General features: G+C 41.6%; 1 protein-coding gene across 1 annotated transcript; it reads left to right on the top strand.

The window, feature by feature from the left end:
• The first annotated feature begins 561 nt into the window (after nucleotides 1-561).
• On the top strand, nucleotides 562-9,985 carry LOC128783004 (protein fem-1 homolog C-like). Its single transcript, XM_053933581.1, has 2 exons — nucleotides 562-1,120; nucleotides 8,584-9,985. Exons 1-2 carry the CDS (start codon nucleotides 562-564, stop codon nucleotides 9,891-9,893), a joined length of 1,869 nt encoding a protein of 622 aa, XP_053789556.1. The 3' UTR covers nucleotides 9,894-9,985.
• Nucleotides 9,986-22,604: the final 12,619 nt, after the last annotated feature.

Here is a 22,604-nt window from a genome sequence, read left to right on the forward strand (position 1 = left end):
AAAACTGAACACAATAGAGGAGTCTAGACAAATGCCCTAGCTGAGGAAGAGGGAAACACATCCCCTGATTGACTTTTAACCGTCGCCATCACCTAAGAAAGAACAGACTAGGTTAGGCTGTGAGAAGCAGGGAGACAGAGAGAGAGCTCTGCTGCTGCCACCAGGGAAGGAGCGGGGACAGCTGTTGTTCTGGACTTCAGCAACAGACTCTGCATGCCACGCCTCCTCACCCTCTGGCCACCGGTGTGCCACAACGAAAGAAGAAGGGACAGCTGCTACTCTGGACTTCAGTGACAGACTCTGCACGCCTCCTTCCGTTCAGCCACCTGGGAAAGCTACGACCACGGGGGCGAGCTCCATGTCGAGCCCCCTGCCCAGCTGATCTTTTTAATAAAGAGCTGAACATTAATAAAGGCATTAGCCCTGTTCATTTCAGTACTGACCACGACAGCGTCTTTTGTGCCGCGGGACGGAGCGGTCCAGCCCACCAAGCCGCCCTGTGCCTCCCGCGCTGTGGCTCCCCCACCGTTGTCACCACCCCCCTCCGACATCCCCAGTGCAATGGTCCCGTGCCTCCCCGACTGCCCGGCCCCTGCCCCAGCACAGCTTGTGAGCTACCAGCGGCTGAGTTCCGCGGCACAGACGCCGGCTGGCCCTCCGCACCCTGTCCCCGCTCCGCGGCGATCCCTAGCCAGCCCTCCCGTTCCTGCCACCGCTGCAGCTACGCCGGGGACTACGGCCACCACCGAGATCGCGACAGCAGCCCAGCCCTCTTCCCCTGCACCCCCCAGTGCACCTCTGTCTGCGGCGCTGCTGCCGGCTCAGAGCGCCGCGGCGCCGCCGTGGCCCGACCCACCCCCATCGCGCAGTGGCGCTCTAGGGCTTCACGCCGCAGCGCTGCCATCCCCTGCGGGCGGCGACGCCCTGGCGTTCCCTTCTGTGGCCACAGACGCGGTCCCTGCTGTGCTCCCCGAGGCGGCCGCCATGATGCCTCACCACGCGGATCCCGTGACACGCCCCCCACATGAGCAGTCCCTGCGACCCTCGGAAGACCTGCCTCACACCGCGACACCGCCGTCGTCCCACGCCGCCTCTGCCACGCCTTTGATCCAGCCTCCTGGTTCCCACACGCTCCATGCTGCAGTCTACCCCCAGCCAACATCACTGTGCCCTCCCACGCCAGCACCACCGCTCCCAATTCCAGCCGCAGGACACCAGCCCGCGCCGCCACAACTTCCGGGTTTACCGCATCTACAACTGTCTCCGCCCACGCCACCAGCCCAGCCGGATCCTGCTACAGCCTCATCACAATTAGCCCCCACTGCAACGCGCCTCGCACAGCCTCTCGAAACCCCAACCCTACAGCCACCAGCAGTTCCTGCACAGCCGCAGCCTCCAGCCACCCTTCACCTGCCTCCATCGCCACCGAGTACCGTGCCTCCTCCCCCCGCGTCCCTGCCGCTGCCACCGCATCCTGCACCTGACCCAAGCAGGACTGGACTACAACCAAGCACACAAACCGTGCAACGAGAAGGGGGAGGGTTGAATGTGACAGCCACTTTGACAAATACAGGACACATAGAGAACTGTGTTGCATTTCCAAATGCCAACCCTCTTAATGCTGAAAAGTCACCAGCATCAATTGCAAATTCAGAAAATTCCCAGAAAAGTTTTGATAATCTTCAACTGACAGACTGGCATGAAATCACACGTGACATTTGCAAAGAGGAAAGTCTAAACCCTATAGTACTGCCTGTGATATTCAGCCAGCAAGCCGGTGGGCCCAGAACTTGGACAGCTATCCCATCTCATGAGGTGAAAGAATTGCGAAAAGCAATAAAGGACAATGGTATCTCCTCTCCATATTTTAGACAACAGCTGAAAAGTACCCTGGAAGGACATACACTCACACCAAATGACTGTAAAAATCTTGCTGGTATAATTCTTACAGACTCACAGTATATACTATGGGAACTTAAATGGAAGAGACTGCTTACGGGGGTACTAAACACTTATTGCTACAGTTACTGTTCATTTTTCTTATTTCATTGCTGCTTTTTTTTTTTTTTTTTCAGTTAAATGGTTCTTAGCTTGGAATCTCTGCTTTTAGTCTCCCTTTCACCGGAGGGGGGACAACGGGAAGGACACGAAGAGAGCAGTTTAAGTGCGGGTTAATTTTTCAGCTGTATTTTTAAACCAGAACAAGTATGTAAATCAAAACTCAAACCATCTAGTTTAGAATCAGGATATACAGCCTTTGTGACAGGCTTTTTATATAGCTGCTGCAGTGATTCAGTATAATTGGAACCCATGCCTAGGAATCAGAGGAATGCATATGAACCCTGAAGGGGAAGAAGTAGTGGTAGTGGTAGAAGCTACAACTCTTCCCATCAAAGGTTAATCATAAATGTTACATAAACAGAAATTTCTTTTCTCAAATATAAGGGATCCTAGGAAAAACCTACTGTGGTCATCAGCTGGAGCTCTCTGACACATCATGAGGACTTTCTGATCTACACTTAAATTACTTTCTTCAAGGTAAAGCTTCAACCCTTGATGTAAACATGGAGTCTTTTGACTTTGGAAAAGGGCCATGTTTTTTTAGTTCTATTGTCAGTTGAGACAAGTTTTCCCAGATTTTTTTTGGTTTTTTTTGTTCTGTTTTCAAAAGTCCTGCAGTGATTGATAGTATGTTTATTACTTTTTACTGTATATTAAGCTCTTTCACAAAGTGGTTGGATATGCTAAACTCTGAAGGGGAATGCTAGGTGGTACCATTTCATAACCACACTTATATGTGATGTTTGAACTGAATATGCAGGTGCTGAAATTTTCACTTCATCAGTTTTTTACAAGGGACATTAGTATCCTTTTAATTAGTGTATGTTTCTGGAATTCACTTAATGTTTGAAGCTGTTTCTCATTCTGACTAGCTGTTTGCAATTCAAGAAAGTAGGGAAGAGTTGATTAGCACTACTAAGCTATTGCATGAGATAAGGAAGTACAAGTAGCCTGCAATTAAAGAGTAAAACCAACCTCACCCAAAGTGAGATGATGTGCATAAAATGAAAGATGGGTCTTTTTTGAAATGAGCAGGGCTAATGCCTTTATTAATGTTCAGCTCTTTATTAAAAAGATCAGCTGGGCAGGGGGCTCGACATGGAGCTCGCCCCCGCGGTTGTAGCTTTCCCAGGTGGCTGAACGGAAGGAGGCGTGCAGAGTCTGTCACTGAAGTCCAGAGTAGCAGCTGTCCCTTCTTCTTTCGTTGTGGCACACCGGTGGCCAGAGGATGAGGAGGCGTGGCATGCAGAGTCTGTTGCTGAAGTCCAGAACAACAGCTGTCCCCGCTCCTTCCCTGGTGGCAGCAGCAGGGCTCTGTCTCCCTGCTTCTCACAGCCTAACCTAGTCTATTCTTTCTTAGATGATGGCGACGGGTAAAAGTCAATAAGGGGATGTGTTTCCCTCTTCCTCAGCTAGGGCATTTGTCTAGACTCCTCTACTGTGTTCAGTTTTTGATTTATGGTCCTTTTCATCTCCTAAAAATACTCCCATGATCCTAAGGGTTTTTTTATTTGCATGTTAGTCCCAGAATGGCAGCGTGGAGGGGTGGGAGGCCAGTTATCTACAGGTAGTTTAGGGAAAACAAACAGAGCAATTAGCTAATTAACATTTCAATATCGGTACTTAGCTAGAGTTAGTAGGTTTTTTTTGTGTTGCCATGGGAACTAAGAAGGCCCTGCCCACATCTCTGGGGAACACCTGGAAACTGTCCATTACATTTTTCATTAAATAAAATTTGTTTCCTTAGATTTGAACTCGTATGGACATAGGAAGCTTAAAAAAAAAAAAAAAGGCACACGACATCAGTTTGGAAATTAAAAAAAATAGTTCCTGTTGAAAGTCAATGATTTACAACATTTTCTACGTTACTGCCACTGTGTATTATTAATCTTGGTAATATGAGTTATCATTAAGTACTTTTGTGACCAAGGGAACAATTATTCTATTACAGAGCCTAGAACAACTTGTTGAGGTTAATAGCTCTTTGTAATTTTTACTTTATTTTTAAAAGACAGACCTTTAATTTTCTTTTGTCAAGTATACTGAGTACAGACATGTAAAACAGTTTTCTTTTGCATTGTCTACATTTGTATGTATGCACATACCAATAATTTTTTCTTCAAAAGTCAAAGTTACCAGAGGACTTATTTCCTTCAAGTGGTCTGCTTAAAAAATGAATAAATTGTTTTATGAACAATTTCATTTTCTGAAGGTGATTAATTTCATCTATGAGGCTGCAAAATAATACATTCAGTTCCTTTTAAACATATGAAGAAAATATTATTTCATGTGAAGGATTGACCAGTGTGTAAAGTTCAGCAGCTGAGTGTGTATTTTCAGTAAGAGATCTTTAGTTTGGTACCACGTTGCTATCATACTTTAAAAATTGTATTTTTAGTTAAAAAGTTTTGCTTACCAGAATTTTGATTAAACATTTTGCAAATTTTAGTGGATGTAGTTAATATTGGTTGCAAATCAAGCCAAATCAGTTTCCTTCCTATGTCACAAGCTATCAGCCTATTTTGAGAATAATTAGCTTCTGACACAACCTCATTAGATACACCTCCCTTGATGAGTTGCCTGTTGGGGTTTTTTTTGGTGGGTTTTTTTTTTGTCTGTTTTGGTTTGGGTTTTTTGTTGCAAGACTGGATAGTTGGGGAATTAGTTCTGTGATTCACAAAGCATTTTTGTAAAGTTCATATTATCCCTGTTAAAGTAGGGCTAGAAAGAAACGTGAAACTATTTCCTCTTTAATACAGCAGTAGATATAATGTTGATTTTAATTTTTTACTAAAGAAATTGATACAAAAATTGGATTGCCTTAACTGCAGAATTGCATAGATATGTTCAGGCACTGTTTATTCCTGTCACTATAGATGATACAGTATTTTTGAAATGGGTAAATTGTGGAACATAGACCTTGAGTGAGATATCAAGGCTAACTGTCATGTCCTCTCAAATGTAACACTTCATAATTACTATGTAGATGTCTGGAATTCTTGTTAATTCTTAAGGTTGGGGTGTGTGTGTGTGTGTGTTTAATTTGGCAATTCTATACCCATCTATCTGCCCATGTCCGCTTTTGGTTTATTGACGCTTGTATTCTTATATTTCCTTCCTGCATCCAGTCAAACTGAAGTGCAGACACTAAAAATTAGTGGTGATCACTTTCATTTATTAATTTGTGCATTGCTTGAAGTAATTGTGATCTCCAAGGCCTACTACATTATAAGTAGCTAGAAATTACCCTATTCCTGATATGTTTACAGTAACCACTCTTTGAGTAGTAAATAACTATGATAGTAAGAAAAAAGCAAGTCTTTTAATAAAGGAGATCCAGATGGAGAGAATACTGAAAATCCTTGGTGATGTAGGAATATTTCCACGTGTTATGCATAGCTTCATTGTAAATTAATGCCATATAAACTGTTGGTGTGTTCTTGAATTATGTAGGCACTGGCTAAGCCTAATTTGTATGACTTTTTGCACTATTAATGTGTCATGGCATACATTTATGGTAACTGATAAAAGAGCATAAAGATCATAGGTATGTGGTGATGGATCTACAATGTGTAATATGAATAGTTGCCATTGAGCCTATTGTCAAATATAGCAATATGTATATCAATAGTTGTTAAATAATTGTAAGAACTTTGGTGGTACTAATGCATTTTGATATGTTTGTCTGTAATATGCATTTGTTATGACTTTTAATATCTTAAAAATATTGACTTGAAGGTAGAAATAAAGGATTCTGAACGATAATATGTAAAGATGAAATAGTTGTGACTTAAGGATGACTATAATATTTCAACAAGTACAATATGGTCTGCAATAAAACATTTTTGTGAGGTTGTATTTTTTTAAAAATCAACTGGCACCTCAAATACAACTTAAAATATGTATATGAATCTTTTGAAATTTAAATGTTTAATTTGCCCAGCTAACACAACATTCTGACATGTATTTGTAAAAACACTTGTAGTTTTGAATCTTTTTCATCCCAGGCCATGTCTCGAGTGGCAGCCTCCAAAAGACCTTTCTAGTGTTTCAGAGCTCTGCTGTGAATGAGGTAGCATGGACTTGAATATACCCTAAACTGGCTACAGTAACTGGTGGCTTAGCCACACCCAGATGGATATGGTTTTGGCTTTATCAGTAAGTGTTTCAGAAGTGTAGATGGCCTGAGGAGCCAGTCAGTATTTGTTTCTGGGTTGACAGCTATAGAAGAGTTTTTACTAGGCTTTTTCCAGCAGAGCAAGATGACTTTTATAATGTGTCTGTATATTGGCAAGCTAGTTATGTGTATTTGTCTGCTTTTGCTCTCTTTTCATCTTAGGAATTTAAAGACCTCATGCTTGTTAGTCTGGAGGTATGAACAGTTTTAGCGTAATTTAAAAAAAAAGAATTTTAGTTAATAAACTGCAGTTGACAAACCAAACTTTTTATACACCTAAATTTGGAAAAAAAATATCTGTTCCTCTGATCGGAGAATTTGTTGGTCTCTGTAGAAACTGTAGTATGGCTGGACCCGTGTGTTGATCAAGCTCCCGTCACTGATTTAATTCTCCATTATTGACAAAGATTGCCTAGGGTATTTGAGACTGAAAATCACTTCCTATTAAGACCTGATTTTAGTTTCATGAGTATTGATCTAACAGATAATTTTGGGTGCTGCTTTGTGTGGAGTGTCTTCCTCAGCTTTTCAGTTTATTTTGATGCCCTGTTTAGCTTTTAAGACAAATCACAGGCACACTTTAGGGGCCAAATTGAGTTTTACTGGCTAAACACTCTAATGTAAAAGGTAAACTGCACATTCTACAGATAACAGCCTGGGAGAGGAGGGGAGTACATTAGGAAAATGTACTAAGACAAGTCTAAGCTAAGTTGTTGAAATTAGGAGACTGTATACCTACAAAATGCACTTTTCCCAAACATCAGCTGAAGATTTCAGCCCTATTTATTTCTTTCCCTACCTACTTCAGTTCTGTTTATACATCTAAAAATCCAAAGAAAAGGCTACTGCAAATCAGTGTCTTGTTATAATAGAAAAAAGTCTGCCAAAAATGCAAATGAGAAAGTTTATGAAACTTTCTCTCTGAACTTTTTAAAAGCCAAATCAGATGACTATGAATGTACAGAATCCTTGGGAAAGGGTTCCCTGACTTGAGGATGTGGAAACTTGCTGATGCTATAACAGATACTGATGATCTGATAGCCAGTAAACCAGAATTTGCAAGGCTAGTGGTATAAGACATTTTAATTGGGGAGTGGGAGGGTAGGATTTTTACATGGGCATGCTGTTAATTACTTTCATGTTAATGTAGTGGGAGGTTGAAAAGTTGGTACGCCTGAATCTGTAGTATATACTAAAAAGAAGCTAGGTTTAAATTGTGTAGTTTTAAAAGCAATAAAACCCCCAAGAAGCTTTATTATGTTGGGGAGGACGGAGAGAATTATCCGTTGTCCATTTTCCTGTCTCCCCCAGTGAACTACTCATGTATGGTCTTAAGCAAAACTTTCTCCTACTTGAAGCATAGTAGTTTGACATTTAATTGTGGTGTCCAATGATTTCTTTTTAGTTTGCTACAAATGTTTTGCAGTTGGTTGACATTACTGCTTGCTGGAAATTTCACCACATAGTATGAGTGCCACCTGAATGCCTTTAGCATGATATTGCATATTCTCTTCATAAGAAATAATCTTATTGTAAATTATAAGACTTATAAGACAAATGGCTGCATGCTGTGTGTTGAAGGCACTGTTTGGGTTTGGGGGCTTGGGGTTTTTTTAACTTTTGGGAATCCTGAGCAGAGGAGGGGTTTATGTGGGACTTCAGAATAAAGACCTAATAAAGTACTAGAAATAGTTTGTCTGTGTGTATACATAGGCTTGACAAAATAAGTTGGTCCCTCAGAATATTCTGGCAGTCTCTGAGGCCCCAGCTGATATGAAGGGCCTGTTGTGATGAGCTGTATTTGCCTTTATGTACAATTATTACTTTGGAACACTTTAATTAAAGGCTTTGGATGAAAGAGAGAGGAAGAGCTACAGTATATCAGTGAGCAAGGCCAGTGTTGAGTTAGCCCAGCTTTAAGTTTTATACAGATCTTATTTTTTATTTTATATTATGGATAGAGATAGGGATGAAGGAAATTTGACGAGGGAAGAAGGGAAAATATAACCACTTAAGTTGGCAAGCTTAGGTTTCTGTTTTATACTTGAAAGCAGATACAAAATTTCTCATGTGGTAGAGAATTCTGGTTTAAGTTTTGAATAATGAGACATGTCCTTAAAATCTGTTTAATTCTTTTGGGTAATAATGTCAAGCATTTTTGGTTTGTATAACTGTGTGGTATCTGTGATGTTTTAATCAGATCTTGAATGTTTTTAACTTGTCATTTAAGCCTTCCATAGTTTGTAGATGTCAAAGCTTTTTTCTTTTTTTTTACCTATTAATGGGGTGATATCTGGACTATAATTTGATTATAATTTATGTAATTGTTTTTATTCTTTTGCTAGGAAACACTGCATTACATGACTGTGCAGAATCTGGAAGTTTAGAGATCATGAAGATGCTTCTCAAGTATTGTGCTAAGATGGAAAAGGATGGCTATGGAATGACTCCTCTTCTGTCAGCCAGTGTGACAGGCCACACAAATATTGTGGACTTCCTGACCCAACATGAACAGACTAGTAAGACAGAATGTATAAATGCTCTGGAACTTCTAGGAGCAACATTTGTGGACAAAAAGAGAGATCTGCTTGGTGCTTTGAAATACTGGAAGCAAGCTATGGAAATGAGATACAATGATAGGATTAGTATCCTGAACAGACCTGTACCACAAACACTAATTATGGCCTATGATTATGCTAAAGAAGTAAACAGCTTAGAAGAGCTAGAAAATCTTATTGCAGATCCTGATGAGATGAGAATGCAAGCACTATTAATTAGAGAACGTATTCTTGGTCCTTCTCACCCAGATACATCCTACTATATTAGGTACAGAGGTGCTGTCTATGCAGACTCTGGAAACTTTAAACGATGCATCAACTTATGGAAATATGCTTTGGACATGCAGCAGAGCAATCTAGATCCACTGAACCCTATGACAGCCAGCAGTTTACTGTCATTTGCTGAACTCTTCTCCTTCATGCTGCAGGACAAGGCAAAAGGCCTGCTAGGCGCTACTGTCGCATTTGATGATCTAATGGGTATACTATGCAAAAGTGTTCTTGAAATAGAGCGGGCCATGAAACAAATCCAGTGTCCTCCTGATCCAATACAGCTAAACAAAGCACTTTCTATCATTTTGCATTTAATTTGCTTGTTGGAAAAAGTACCTTGCACCTCAGAACAGGAGCATTTTAAGAAACAGACTATATATAAGTTTCTTAAGCTTCAGCCTAGAGGGAAGAATAACTTCAGTCCACTTCATCTTGCTGTTGACAAGAATACTACATGTGTGGGTCGCTACCCAGTTTGTAAATTCCCCTCTCTACAAGTTACTGCTATCCTGGTGGAATGTGGTGCTAATATAAATGTCAGAGACTCTGATAACAACAGTCCTTTACATATTGCTGCACTGAACAACCACCTAGGAATAATGAATTTTCTTATCAAGTCAGGTTCACACTTTGATGCCACAAACTTGTATAAACAAACTGCTAGCGATCTACTGGATGAGAAAAAAATAGCAAAAAACTTAATCCATCCTATAAATCATACTACATTGCAATGTCTTGCTGCTTGTGTTATAGTGAATCATAACATATGCTATGCAGGGCACATCCCTGAAAAGCTAGAGAAATTTGTTTTGCTTCATAGATAATAGTGTGCAGGCACAGAGTGCTGTTGTTGAAGCATGGCTTGGTGACAATGTTTTTCTTGTGCACTGTTGCAATATATCAGTATTCCTTTAGTTTGCTCTCATTTTCTAAAGCAATGTTAGAATTGCATCTGCAGAGTTGGTTAACCAATATTTGAATATGCCATACATGATATTTTGTGGATTATTTAGAAATATAGTGCTATATTTAGACTCTTAAAATTGTTTGCCATTGGTTTGTCTATTCTGGTCCTTTTTTCCTGTCAGGTGTTTAGGACTGAGTTGAATATTTTCCACTGATTTCTTTTTACTACAACTGTTGTGTGGATTTTATACAGTTGGAGGGTCATCTTTTTTTGGTTTTGCTTGAGCATTTCTACTTTTACTCTGTTCTTTTTCTATGGACTTGTTAATATTTGCAACTACCATAAGTGCTTTTTATCTTCTCTATGCACTGACTTAAATGTGACTGTGATGAACAATTCTATGCAGCAGTTGGCCAATTTCAAATTAAATGCCCATTTTGATTTGCAGTTTTGTTTGGAGCTCTTTTTGAGCATGCTGCCTTCATAGCATTACAAATTTTGTACCTACATATCTATAGTAAAATGCAGCGAACCCCGGATCCAGGGAAAAAATTATGATGTCTGGCTCCAGATCAGAAGGCTGAAGGATAACTTTATTAAAACTATACTATATTACATTAATATACTATTTAAAGAGATACTATACTATTCTACATACTTCTTACTTACCTATCTAACTAACAAACTCGTGACTCTCTGCTGTGAGTCCAAGACACAGCTGGATCCGATTGGTCATTGAACCCAAACAGCCTTCACCAGAATCCAATCAAGCAATCACTTCAGGTAAACAATCTCCATTACCACATTCCACATGGGGAAAACAAAGGAGCGGAGATAAAGATTGTTTTCTTTTCTTCTCTCTGTGCTTCTCCAAGAAATCCTGAGTGACAGAATTATGTCTCTCTGTCCAGAGAATGTGAATGTCACACATATCACCTTTCTGAACTAGGGTTTAACTTTTTTTATTCTAGCTGTAACTGATGTTGCTTTCCTGTTGATCCTCTGGGAGTCAGTGCTAAGTTTGGGAGAAAAAAATATCTCTTGTTCTCATGTTAATCCACTTGAACTTTTAATCTGATAATTGTTCTCTCACATCATGCAGTCAGGGAAAGAGTACTCATCATGTACAACTGACAGCTTCCCTTTTGCACTAATATCTTGCTTGTGTTGGTTATGTGACTAGATATAAAGCTTGTTCAAAGTTGAACCAGAAACTTAATTATACATTTCATCTATTTCTTATTAAAGTGCATGCCATAGTTTAAATTTGCAAATCAACTTCTTTAGCTACAAAAGAAACTAAAGCACGTTGGTGGTGTGATTCTTATCAGTCCAGAAATATAGGCATCACCAGTATCGATATAACATAGTAAATGGCTGTATGGCAGAGTAATAGAAATTCTATAGCAGTGTGTCCTCTTCTTAATTTTAAATATGTTTATAAATGCATGTTTTTCCTATCTCTTATTATGTCAGCTGTACTTAAGAAAAAACAGTTTGTTGTGTGAATATATAGTTCCTAATTAAACTTACCTATTTTTATAATATTTGCATAATAGCTTAACTTTTACAACCGAAAGGGCTCTTTTGACTTGATAAGAATCTATAAAAGAATTTCATAAAGGAGGGTGAGATTCAGGTATTTAATATAATTCAGCACTTTACTGTTGATCAGCAGTAGAATTTATGATGGCACATTAGTCCTGCGAATGTCTAAGTGAAATTCATTTGTGTTGAGTAGAATATAGTTTACCTGCAAATTTAGTATTCCAGCATATTGAATATTGTTGACTTGGTGTTTCATTTCAGTGATGGGCAGTAAATGGGTTTCTTGCTCCAGAAACTCAACAAGTTGATTTAGGCTTTTATTGGTGATAGAGGTATTTAAAAGCCAAATTAAGTAGATAAAAAGAAAAATTATTTAGGAGAGTTTTTTTAAAATTTGATGTTGGAGTATTTTTATTTTGTGATTTAAGTTGACTAAGAATGTCTTGAGAGTATAAAAGAGTATAAATAAAAAAAAAAAAGTTCGTCCTCGCTTCTTGGCTGTTTTGTGTTTTCTCTTAGTATTCAGTGTGGAGCCAACAGGTTTAGCCATTCTTGGGGAGAATATTGTAATACTTTTAAATAAAGATATGTTGAAAGTAATGCTGTTTGTATATTGCCACTTTTAAACTCTTATTTTGAAACCACTTTCATGTGTTTGTTCCATGATATACCTATACTGTATGAAATTCTGTGTATAAGAAAATCCTATTTGTTTCTCTTGCAAATCTGCAGCAGTAAACTTGTAATAAATTGGCTGATTTTTTTTTTCTTATTTGTAATAATTAAACTACATTGCACCCAAGTTGTCAGCCCATAAAGATATTGAGAACATTGAGGAAAAAATTGTATGCTCTGTAGGGGTGAAATATAGCTATAAAAATTTATTAAATAATTCACAGGGTTTTTTGGTTTTTTTTTTTTAAGACAAGGATATTGATACCCTATTACTTGTTGAAACATCTGAAATTAGATTTTTTTTTTTTTTTACAAATACTCAAAGCATTCTTCCTGAACTTCCACTGAAATACTTCAGCCAGGAAGATGAAAAATACTGTGGTTAAAAAGAAAAAATGAAAAAGCTGTTATTGTCAAATTCTAAAATTATATTCCTATTTTTATATTGCTTATGTCAGTAACAAGATTCCAGCTGTCTGTAGTATCTCTGAGGTTCTGATTGTTAAGCACATGGTAGAAAGCACATTTTAAAATGCAAGGCAAGAGTGTGGTTATTTTTCCCATGCATACTCTGCAACAGTCCTTGGATAGGAGGTATTTTTATATATTACCTAAAGACCAAAAAATCTTTTACGGATTCTTTTGAAACTGGTTGAAATTAAACTCTTTTCACTTTTATAAAACACTATCTTATAGAAGAAATGGAATGCTATAGCAAAATTTTTACTGAGGTATTAAAAAAGAATAAAAACCTTAAGAGAAAAGACATATGCCTCTTCTCAGTTTTACATCAACTGCAAGTTAGTAATGGCAGAATATGACTACTCTGGAAATAGCTTCCTTGTGCTTTGAATTATAGCGTGAAATGCCTTTTATACTCTCAAATATTGACACGTGAGTACAAAGACAACACTAATTTCTGTGTTCTGTGACTACAATGAAGTGGTATTTAATGTTTCAAAGTAACTGAGGAATGTGATAGAGATGTGCTAGACTTAAATATAGTTTATTTTACATTGTTTAAATCTTTTTGCTATGAGGATGAAAGTAACTGTTGAACCCTCAGTAAGCAGAATGAAAAGTTATTGTTTATTTGGTTTTAACTAACTCTATGTGTTCCATTGTATCACAGACTTCCTGTGCAGAAAAATTCCATGTGATTGAAATATTTGAATTATAAACTCAAATATATCAATTCCATGTATTGAAATACTGCATTTTCTTTTTAAAATTAGCTTCAATGATAATGTAAAAAAAAAAAAAAAAGGAATAACATATTTCTCTACTCTTACTCTTTTTTTGGCTCTAAATGCCGATTACATTAAAAATATTCTCTGGATAACATCTGTCTGAGTCCATATGTCTGTTTTCTTCAGGGTTACTGTAATACTGGTTGCTGAACCTCTTTTTCAGTTGAGTATGAATAGTTAAATGTGAATGTTGCAGATTTAGGCTTTGATCGTCTTGTTCATTATTATACCTTAAACATACTATCATGTTTCATTCTCTTACTATGCTCCAACCAAACCTTTGAATTCTGGTGATGGGCAGTAGTAAGGAAAAGGCTTAAACTAGAGGATACAAGAGACACTTTCAGTTTTTCTAGAAAATGTATTTGGGCATGCTATTAGGTCTGTCAAAACATAGGTGTGTTTGTTTATAGCATAAATAAAACTAGCAAGATCTTGTAATAAATTAGCAGTAGACACTTTTCCAAGAAAGTTGCACAATTTTATTTAATAGCTTTTCAAGTCTCTTACCTATTGCTTCCATTATGTAAAAAGAGAAAAAAAATACTTCCAGGATGAGAGAATTATGTTAAGATTCTTATTAAAGAGGTCTTAAAAAGTCTTCTGTTCTGTAGAATATTAGCATCAGAATTTTGAGATTGTTATAGTTATGCAGAGTAGTCATACTTAAAAGGCAGTGTACACTTCATTTCAGAGTTTATTTAGATTGATTCTTAATTGGTAACAAACAGCATCAAGCTGAGGCACTGGATGAGGAAAACTGGTCCAGAGCTTTCACGGCAAAATAATTGTTACATAGATGACTTACAGAATCAAGTATAGATTCTCTTAATTAGGAAGTAAAGAATTACATCATTATTTATCTCTCAGTAGTTGCAGATGATGATAGATGTTTAGTCTTGTGAAAAATGCAGATTAAATGATTGGCTCTTCGCAAATATTAAATTGAATACTATATCTATTATGGAGGGTTATTTTGTAATACTGTATTAATCCTTTTTAAGTAGTGTGTTAAATATAGTTTTAGGTTACAACATAATGTTAAAATAGAAACTATGCGATGTAAGATATTTTTTTACTAGCTCAAGAAAGGGATAAGATAATCAAGAAACTCTTCGCACAGAGATAACAGCAACAGGAAACCTAAAGAGTTACTGCCTCCTTATGGAAAAAGACATTCTTCTACCTTCTCTCCGTCTTTATTGGAAACACCAGGATTAAGGGGAAGAAGTTGACAAAAACCAGAAAAATTCTTAATTTTGCAAGGAATTTATGCATCATGTATGAGATATATGAATATGCAACAGGCTATTGCTTTTAAGGGTTATTCCTTTGTTCACAAGACATGTTTTTGGCAGCTTAGTGCCCAAAACCATCCGGACGTCCGTAATTCTTTGCTTTTTGTTGTCTCGTAGTGTCCTAATCCTAATTGTCCACATTTTTATTACTCTAATTTTATTACTATTTTTATAACTCTTTTATTACTAATAAACTTTTAAAATTTTAAAAAACAAGTGATTGGCGTTTTTCACAGTCTGGAAGTGTCTGATCGTCTATCTAAACTATGCCTATGTAAAATTTGTTTTTCTGAATTTTCCAACTCTCTCCAATTCTATTTGTGCAGAAGTGCTGTTCCAGATGTGATGACTTATAATCGTAGAATTGTGTAGGTTGGAAAAGATCATCCAGATCCACCTTTAAGATCATCCAGTCCAACTGTTAATCTAGCACTGTGAAGTCTATCACTAAATTATGTTCCTAAGTGACACATCAACACATCTTTTGAATACCTCTAGGGATGGTGACTCAACCATGTCCCTGGGCAGCCTGTTAAATGCTTGACAACTCATTCAGTGAAAACATTTTTCCTAATATCCAATCTAAACCTCCCCTGGTATAAGTTGAGACCATTTCCTCTTGTCCTACTGTTTGTTACTAGGGAGAAGAGACCAACAAACATATCATTACAATCTTGTTTAAAGTATGTCCTAGATTGAAAAGCAAGATGTATTCTATTTGCCATCTGTATGGCAGTTGTCTTGTGTTAAGTAGGCAGTTTTTCCTTATCTCTTCCACAATCAATCCTCCCTCCGGGGAAACATCTGCTGATAATGGGCCATTGAGTGTCACTTGCATGATCGATAAGAACTATAACATCGCATTGTGAGATGCTCCGCCCAGAGGGAGGAGCCAAGCATTCCTACCTGCATATAGTCTTGAGATTCTGGCCCATCAGTGTTGTAATGCACTAAATAGTTATTTAGTTGTTGTTTTACACTGGGTGATTGAGAATTTGCACTGGGTAGTTTTTATCTTGCACTATGGAGTTCATATCACATTGGTCTATTCTGCACACCTTTCCCCTCCCTCCCCAAAGCCTCAGGTGTGGTGGTCTCTCCCTGACCTGCTTCCCCCTCCCCCTCTCCTCACCTGTGTCCCATTGGATGTGGCTTCCCAGTTCCGCCCCACCCCTTTTTCCCTGGGCTCAAAACCCCCCTGGACGACACCTTCGGCCTCTTCCGGACATCACCAGACGCCTCGGCACGCCTTGGCCTCTGTTACCCCCTGAGGCGTCGCCTGGATCTGAGGTGGCTCCTATAATAAACAGGATTTGAGTCCCGAGGAGAAGAGCACCTTTCATCTTTTATCTGTGTCCATGTAGGATTCCCTGCCATGTTCAGAGGGGACCAAGGGATTCCTACACACCAGCACAGCTTTTTCTGCACTAGATTTTCCAAGAGGAACAGCTGCCTCTTCCACTGCCTCTTCAGAGGAAGACTGCACCCTTTTCTACAGGATCACTATTCCAACAGAACCACACCTGACACTCCAGAAAGACTGCAACCACAATTCCAATTAGACTGCTACCAACACCCTGCCCAACAGGATGTCAGGTTGTATTCTAACTCTGTCAGTGTTGTTTTAGTTTACTACATTGTTTATTTTATCTTTTTATTTTCTTCCCTAATAAAGAACTGTTATTCCTGCTCCCATGTTTTTGCCTGAGAGCCCCCCTTAATTTCAAATTTATAGCAATTCAGAGGGAAGGAGTCTACATTTTTTTCCATTTCAGAGGAGGCTCCTGCCTTCTTTAACAGACACCTGTCTTTCCAAACCTAGACAGATTTTGGCACCCCACATGAGGCTCGAGGGCATAGAAACAAAGAAGGGAATAACAGTTCTTGAGTAATCTAATTTCTTGTGTGCTGCTATAGAAACCTCGTTAAGCGACACCACGTGGTCCAGCCTACCCTGGTTTAGGTGGCACGTAATCGTGGCTATATTTCTCCCATTTGCAGGCCCTTATCTAAACATGGGTCCTATAACCAAGGCTACTGTGGCTGTTATCCGGTTTGTGTTATGGGTGAATAAGGTGAGGAATTAATGGATTTTTAGCTTCCTCTGGAAAACAGGCACATGGATTCACAGCTACCACACACTAACTGTATGTTTTTGGGGTTACTTTAATAATGGCACCTACTGTAAGGAAATGATACCAGGGGAAAGTTTCTCCCAACCCTTTAACCATCTCTTTGGGTCTGCCCCACCAGTTTTTGAAGGGTTCAGATCCACTCTAAATACTAATGATATCATACAGTGGCTAGTGTTGCTGTTAGGCCTGTTCTATGTAACATTTAGAGATAAAAGAAGATTAACTTAGATAACCACCCTGACACCTACCCCAGAACCTAACACAGCACCAAAGACTAAGGATGCTGCTGCCCCAGAACCTGACCCTGCCCCACAGCCCACCCCAAATATGAACTACCCAGATTGGGTGGGGGTCTGGTGAAGGAGATGCACAAGATGCTGAAAGAGTACATTTCCCCATCTAATGAAAAGCCCTCCCCCTGCCTCAAAAAGGGAGAGTCTAATAGTGCAGCAGTGGAACTCACAGATGTTACAACTGTCCAGGTTCCAGCTGAACTGCAAAGGCAGTCACAGCCAGCAGCAGTTACCCCTGTAGAAACAAGGAGATCTAAAATGAAACCAGGGCACCCAGATAAGAGAGGGCCCTCACAACCCACAAAGGAGCCAGAAATTGCAATCATCACCGAGTCCCTGATGTTCGAAAGTGTCCGTAATCCGCACAAAGACATTGTACGACGGGGACGTGAGTCTTATACAACCTAGCTACTTCGAGTCTAGAACCTTATAAGTACAGGCATCCAACTGGATAGTAGTGAGGCAAGGAATCTGGGACCCTTGACCCAGGACTCAGGTATGAATCAGATTTTTGTAAAAGAGCCAGGGTCCCTTTCCCTCTGGGAGCGGCTTTTAATAAGTGTCAGAGAGAAATTTGTCCACAAGGAGAGAATGCAGGAACACCACCATAGAATGCACTGTAAAACCCTTGCGGAAGGGATCCAACAGTTGAGAGAAGTAGCAGTATTAAAAGTACGCTTTAGGAAGGATAGACAGCATGATAATGACTCTGACAAGGTCAGGTGCACAGGACAAATGTTATAGAGTCTGGCAAATCTAGGGCCATCTCAATACACCACCTTCATTACAACAATTAACGCCGATACCAACCGAGAGACAGTGGGCTCTGTTACCAACAAGCTTAGAAATGATGAAAGTATGATCAATGGCCCAATGCAGGCTCATGTCTCTACTGTAGTCAAGGAACTCAAAGAGGAGATGAGGGAGATGAGGGAGGAGGTGAGGAGGAACAGTTCCCATATTACACCAGTGCGAGTCACAGGCCCCAAAGTCAGAGCCCAACGTTCCCCAGCTAGAGAGAGAGGGTACACCCCACGGGCTGACCTATGGTTCTTTCTGCGTAACCATGGGAAAGACATGGGAAGGTAAGATGGAAAACCTACTTCTGTCCTGGCAGCGCGGGTGCGTCAACACAAGGAGGGAAACACTAACCAAGAGAATTCCAGTAAAGTGAAAGTAGCCTCAACCTCCCATGACCAAGCTGCCGAGTATGATCTGTCAGATCCCCTTGAAGATACCTCTACCATGTATATCCAGGAAAGAAATAATAACCAGGGTTAGAGGGGCCCTGCCTCTAGCCAGGAAGAGGCATGGGAAAACCGGATCTTCTGGACGGTGTGGATCCGATGGCCTGGCACATCAGAACCACCAAAATATTACGCCTTAGTTGATACTGGTGCGCAGTGTACCCTAATACCATTGGGACACGTAGGGGCGAAACCTGTTTCCATTGCCGGGGTGATGGGGGGATCGCAGCAATTGACCCTGTTGGAAGCTGAGCTGAGCCTTCCCTTTCTGAGGAGGCTGTAATCTGATCTTAAGACTCCTCCCATGGGACACCTGATAAAACCTCACGGCCCTGGGTCTGCTCGCTCTCTGCTCTCTTATTGGAGTTACCAATATCGAGACTGGGACGTGCCCTGGCTTGTCTGGCCCCTGCTGCTGAACCAAATAGCAGCAACTGTGGTGTTTCACCCCAGAGACACTTTTGGCTAGATGGATGTTGCAGCTGGGTGCATGGAGACAAGTCCAGGCAAGCTGGAGCTCAGGTAGCAGCGGGATGGAGCCTCCTCTCGCTGAGCGTCTGCTCCTCAGGTTTCCTGCTGCTGGAGAAGCCTTTAAGGCTATGGTGAAGGAAAGGAGTCGGTTCTGATGGAGGGTTTAATCCAGAGCTTTTATTCTGGCCCACAGGCCTCTGAATCCAGTCACTGCTCCATCAGAACTCCCCGGAGTGCATGGTTCCCCTCTCTTTTACCAGGGGGAGGGGAGGGCAGAAGGGATAGGGAGCCCACCAACCAGGTATGGGAGAGGAGGTCTCAAGGGACAAAGGACATCTGGATGGCCCAATGCCCCCCCGGGGGTGGAGGGCATCTTTTGAATCTGCCTAATCACTCGACAAACTTCTGGAATGCCAGGAGTGACAGACAGTGCTCAGCAGGGGTCAGGGTGGAGAAAGGAGGAGTGATTGACACACCTGGGAGGACAACTTCAGGGGAGAACCGGGGTTCTGGGGTAAACCATGAAATCACACCACAACACTCTCTGCTCTTGGGCTCTCTGAGATGGTGGGGAAAGGGGTACGGAACGGCTTGGCATTTGGTGTCATCGCGCAGTGCTGCCCTGCGCTCCATGGGAAGTTTCCCTGGTGCTGCTGTTGAGAGGGCTGACGCTGGACCTGCTGGTGATACTGAAACTGGAGACAGTGTTTAAAATGTTCTTTACAGTCTGGGCATGCAGTGGAGGGACAACCAGTTGTAAGAGACGGTCCAAAGTTTCCTTCATTTGCCTCACGACACTCGCAAGGACCCTGAAGACCCCTGACAGGAGTTCTGGCCTGGCCGAGGTGAACGCTTGCCAAGTGACTGTTAGCAGGTGCGCTCGCTGTGCTTCCACAGAACACTACTTCGAACAGGTTCTGACAAGTGGTGGCTTGTCCCTGCATGCCTGCACCTGCTTCACGGACCAAGGGGTCTCTTCACAATGGCCCATCAATCTTCCCCACCTTCTGGCCAGATGCCATCTGATTTGGCTAAAGACTATATAAACTGTAACTTTCTGAGATGACTTTGGTGAATCCCCATGGACGATGGTGAATCTATGTGGCTGGACCATTGAGGATTCCATCTCGATGGTGGTAGCTATAATCCCCTTTCCCCTCTTTTTCTTTCTATCCTTTATTTCCTTTTCTGTCCCCTCTATCGCATTTGCTGTTGGCCCTTAATAAAGGTGCATTTGTTGTGATTAAACTGATGGTCCCCTGCAGTTTGCCTTTTTGCACTTTTGAGATCGGTAAATGAACCATCACGACACCCCGCTTGTCTTAGCGGATCATGACACCAGTGGAGGGGTATCTCTGCACAAAGTCCTTATCACATTCCACCTTGAGGTGACCAAGTTCATTACACTTATAGCATTGCATGTTCTGTTTGTTTTGTGCTACAAAGGCTTCAGCTACTCCTTTGCTGACAGCCATGGCTACTATGTGTTCGGTGGTTGTGAGGCGGGAACAGGCTTCCACCATTTGATGAATGGTGGGTTCAGGGCCTGGAGGGAGTGCCCTTATGATTTTTTTACAATTTTTGTTTGCATTGGATACTGCTAGTTTATTGAGCAGCTCCTATTTAGCCCTTGGGTAATCAACCTGCTTATCAATAGTATCCTTTAATCTGTCAATGAATTTAATATATGGTTCATCAGTGCTTTGGCGAATGTCAGCAAAACTTAGTTGTGGGGTAGTACCATCAGGTGTTTGGAATAAAGCATTCCGAGCAGCATTTTTAATGTCCTCTAAAGCAGCTTTGGATAAATTTTGGCCTTGAGCTTGTGGGTTTTGATATTCTTTTTCCCCTCTCAAGTGCTCTACAGTGAGATAAGCTCGGATAGCCTCCGATTGGTAATTTTGTACTAATGTTTTTAATTGTTTTTTTTCCAAATTGATTCCCACAGAAGTAGCTCTGTAGGTGATAGGAGGAGGGACATAACATGCCAGAGGTCATGGGGGACAAGGACATGAGTAGAAAAAGTTACTTGTAAGAGATTTTTGAAATATGGGGAATATCAGCCAAAATCTTTGGAAATGCGACAGTTTTCTCTGAGCTCAGTGTAAGGAACAGTTGTCCATTTTGGGGGCACCCCCTTCTGTATTTAACTGGAGCGGCAAGGACATTTATTTCTTCAGTGAACTCCCAGTTATTATCCAAAGCTGCTTCCCTTTTGATTTGAACTCAGGGATCCTCAAATTCACCGTTTGAATCTGAGGAATCACTGTCATCTGAGGTAGAGGCAGATGTCCTAGAATCAGCACTAGAGCTCCAGCCGGAGTACACTTAATGCTTGGAGCCTTTGGTGTGTAAACGGGAGGGTTTTTTCCGATTAGCTTCCCTCCCGGTAGGGTGTGGGGGGGGGACCCGGTGGAGAAACCACGGTACCCAGTGGAGCGGGGGAAGAAGGACCCGGAGGGGGGGTTCCGCAGGGGACGGGGGGAAAGGGAATCCCTGCTGCTCCGACAGCTGGTGGGAGAGGGTAGACAGGGGCGGAGGCAGGTACTACCGTAGGGACCACAAGAGTCAGGGTAGGGGAGACACTCGGAGCTGGGGTAGGGGGGACACCTGGGGATGTGGGGGGGAAACTAGGGGCCGCAGGGGGAAAGGGAACGGCGGCTGCAGCAGTGGGGGCACACGTACCCGGCGGGATGGAGGCGGCCGCGGCTAACGCGGCAGCGGAGGGTACGGTCGGGCAGCGGTGTGATAAGTTAGAAAAGACTCTTTGTTCATCAAGACAAAAAGGGGAAGCCTTGTGTAGATAACAGAAAACCAAAGGGGAAGCCTTGTGTAAATAACAGGAATCCAAAGGGGAAACCTTGTGTAGATAACCAGACCTGAGCTTAGGCGCATATAACATATAACCTTATATGGAAAAGACCATTACAGGGCCGTGGACTTTCACAGAGGAAGAAGAGAGGAGCCTTCCTCAAACGACCACCAGAGAGTAAAAGAAGACCCCCTAGCAACAGAGGGCACAAGCGCAGAGTACACCCAGAGATACCGCGGACGCGGAAGAAAGACAGTATAAAAAGACTGTGGGCAGGGGGAAACGGTGTGAGCCGTTGGCAGAGCACTGACTCCCCGGCTGCACCCAGCGTTGTTTGCTTGCCATTGCTTGCTGTAATCAATAAATTTCTGATTGACTCTCGAAAGGCTGAACAAATTATTCGCCTCAATTTATAACAATCTGGTGCCGTGACTCGGATAAGGGCTATCTGTTGGAAGCTCCTCACGGGGAGGCGCCCTCGCTGCCTTGACAGCGAGCCCCGCTCAGGAGTCTTCCCTCTGGGACCCTTACTGACGAACCCAAATTCGGTGGCAAGCAAAGAATAGCCGGCAACCCCTTAATCTTTGTGCACGAAGTCCCGGGCAAAGACACAGGACTGTGTAAGTACCTTTCAGTGGTCCTTCAGGGCTACTGAGGTTGCCCCGTTCAAAGGGAAGGGGGGCCGCTCGGTTGGGGTTGGGATCCCAGAGTGTGATGAGTGAGACGTCTCTGTGAGACGACGTGTGTGTGGCCCTCATAGTAGTGCGTTTCCCACACCCGGCGACGGGCTGGGCCACGAATTGAGGGAAGCGTAGAGGTGTGTGTAAGAAGGCACTCCGGAAGATGGGACAGAGGAAAAGCAAGCCCTCTGGTCCCATGGGTGGGGGAAACCCTGTAAA

The sequence above is a fragment of the Vidua chalybeata genome (assembly GCF_026979565.1).
Source record: "Vidua chalybeata isolate OUT-0048 chromosome W unlocalized genomic scaffold, bVidCha1 merged haplotype SUPER_W_unloc_6, whole genome shotgun sequence".
Lineage (NCBI taxonomy): Eukaryota > Metazoa > Chordata > Aves > Passeriformes > Viduidae > Vidua > Vidua chalybeata.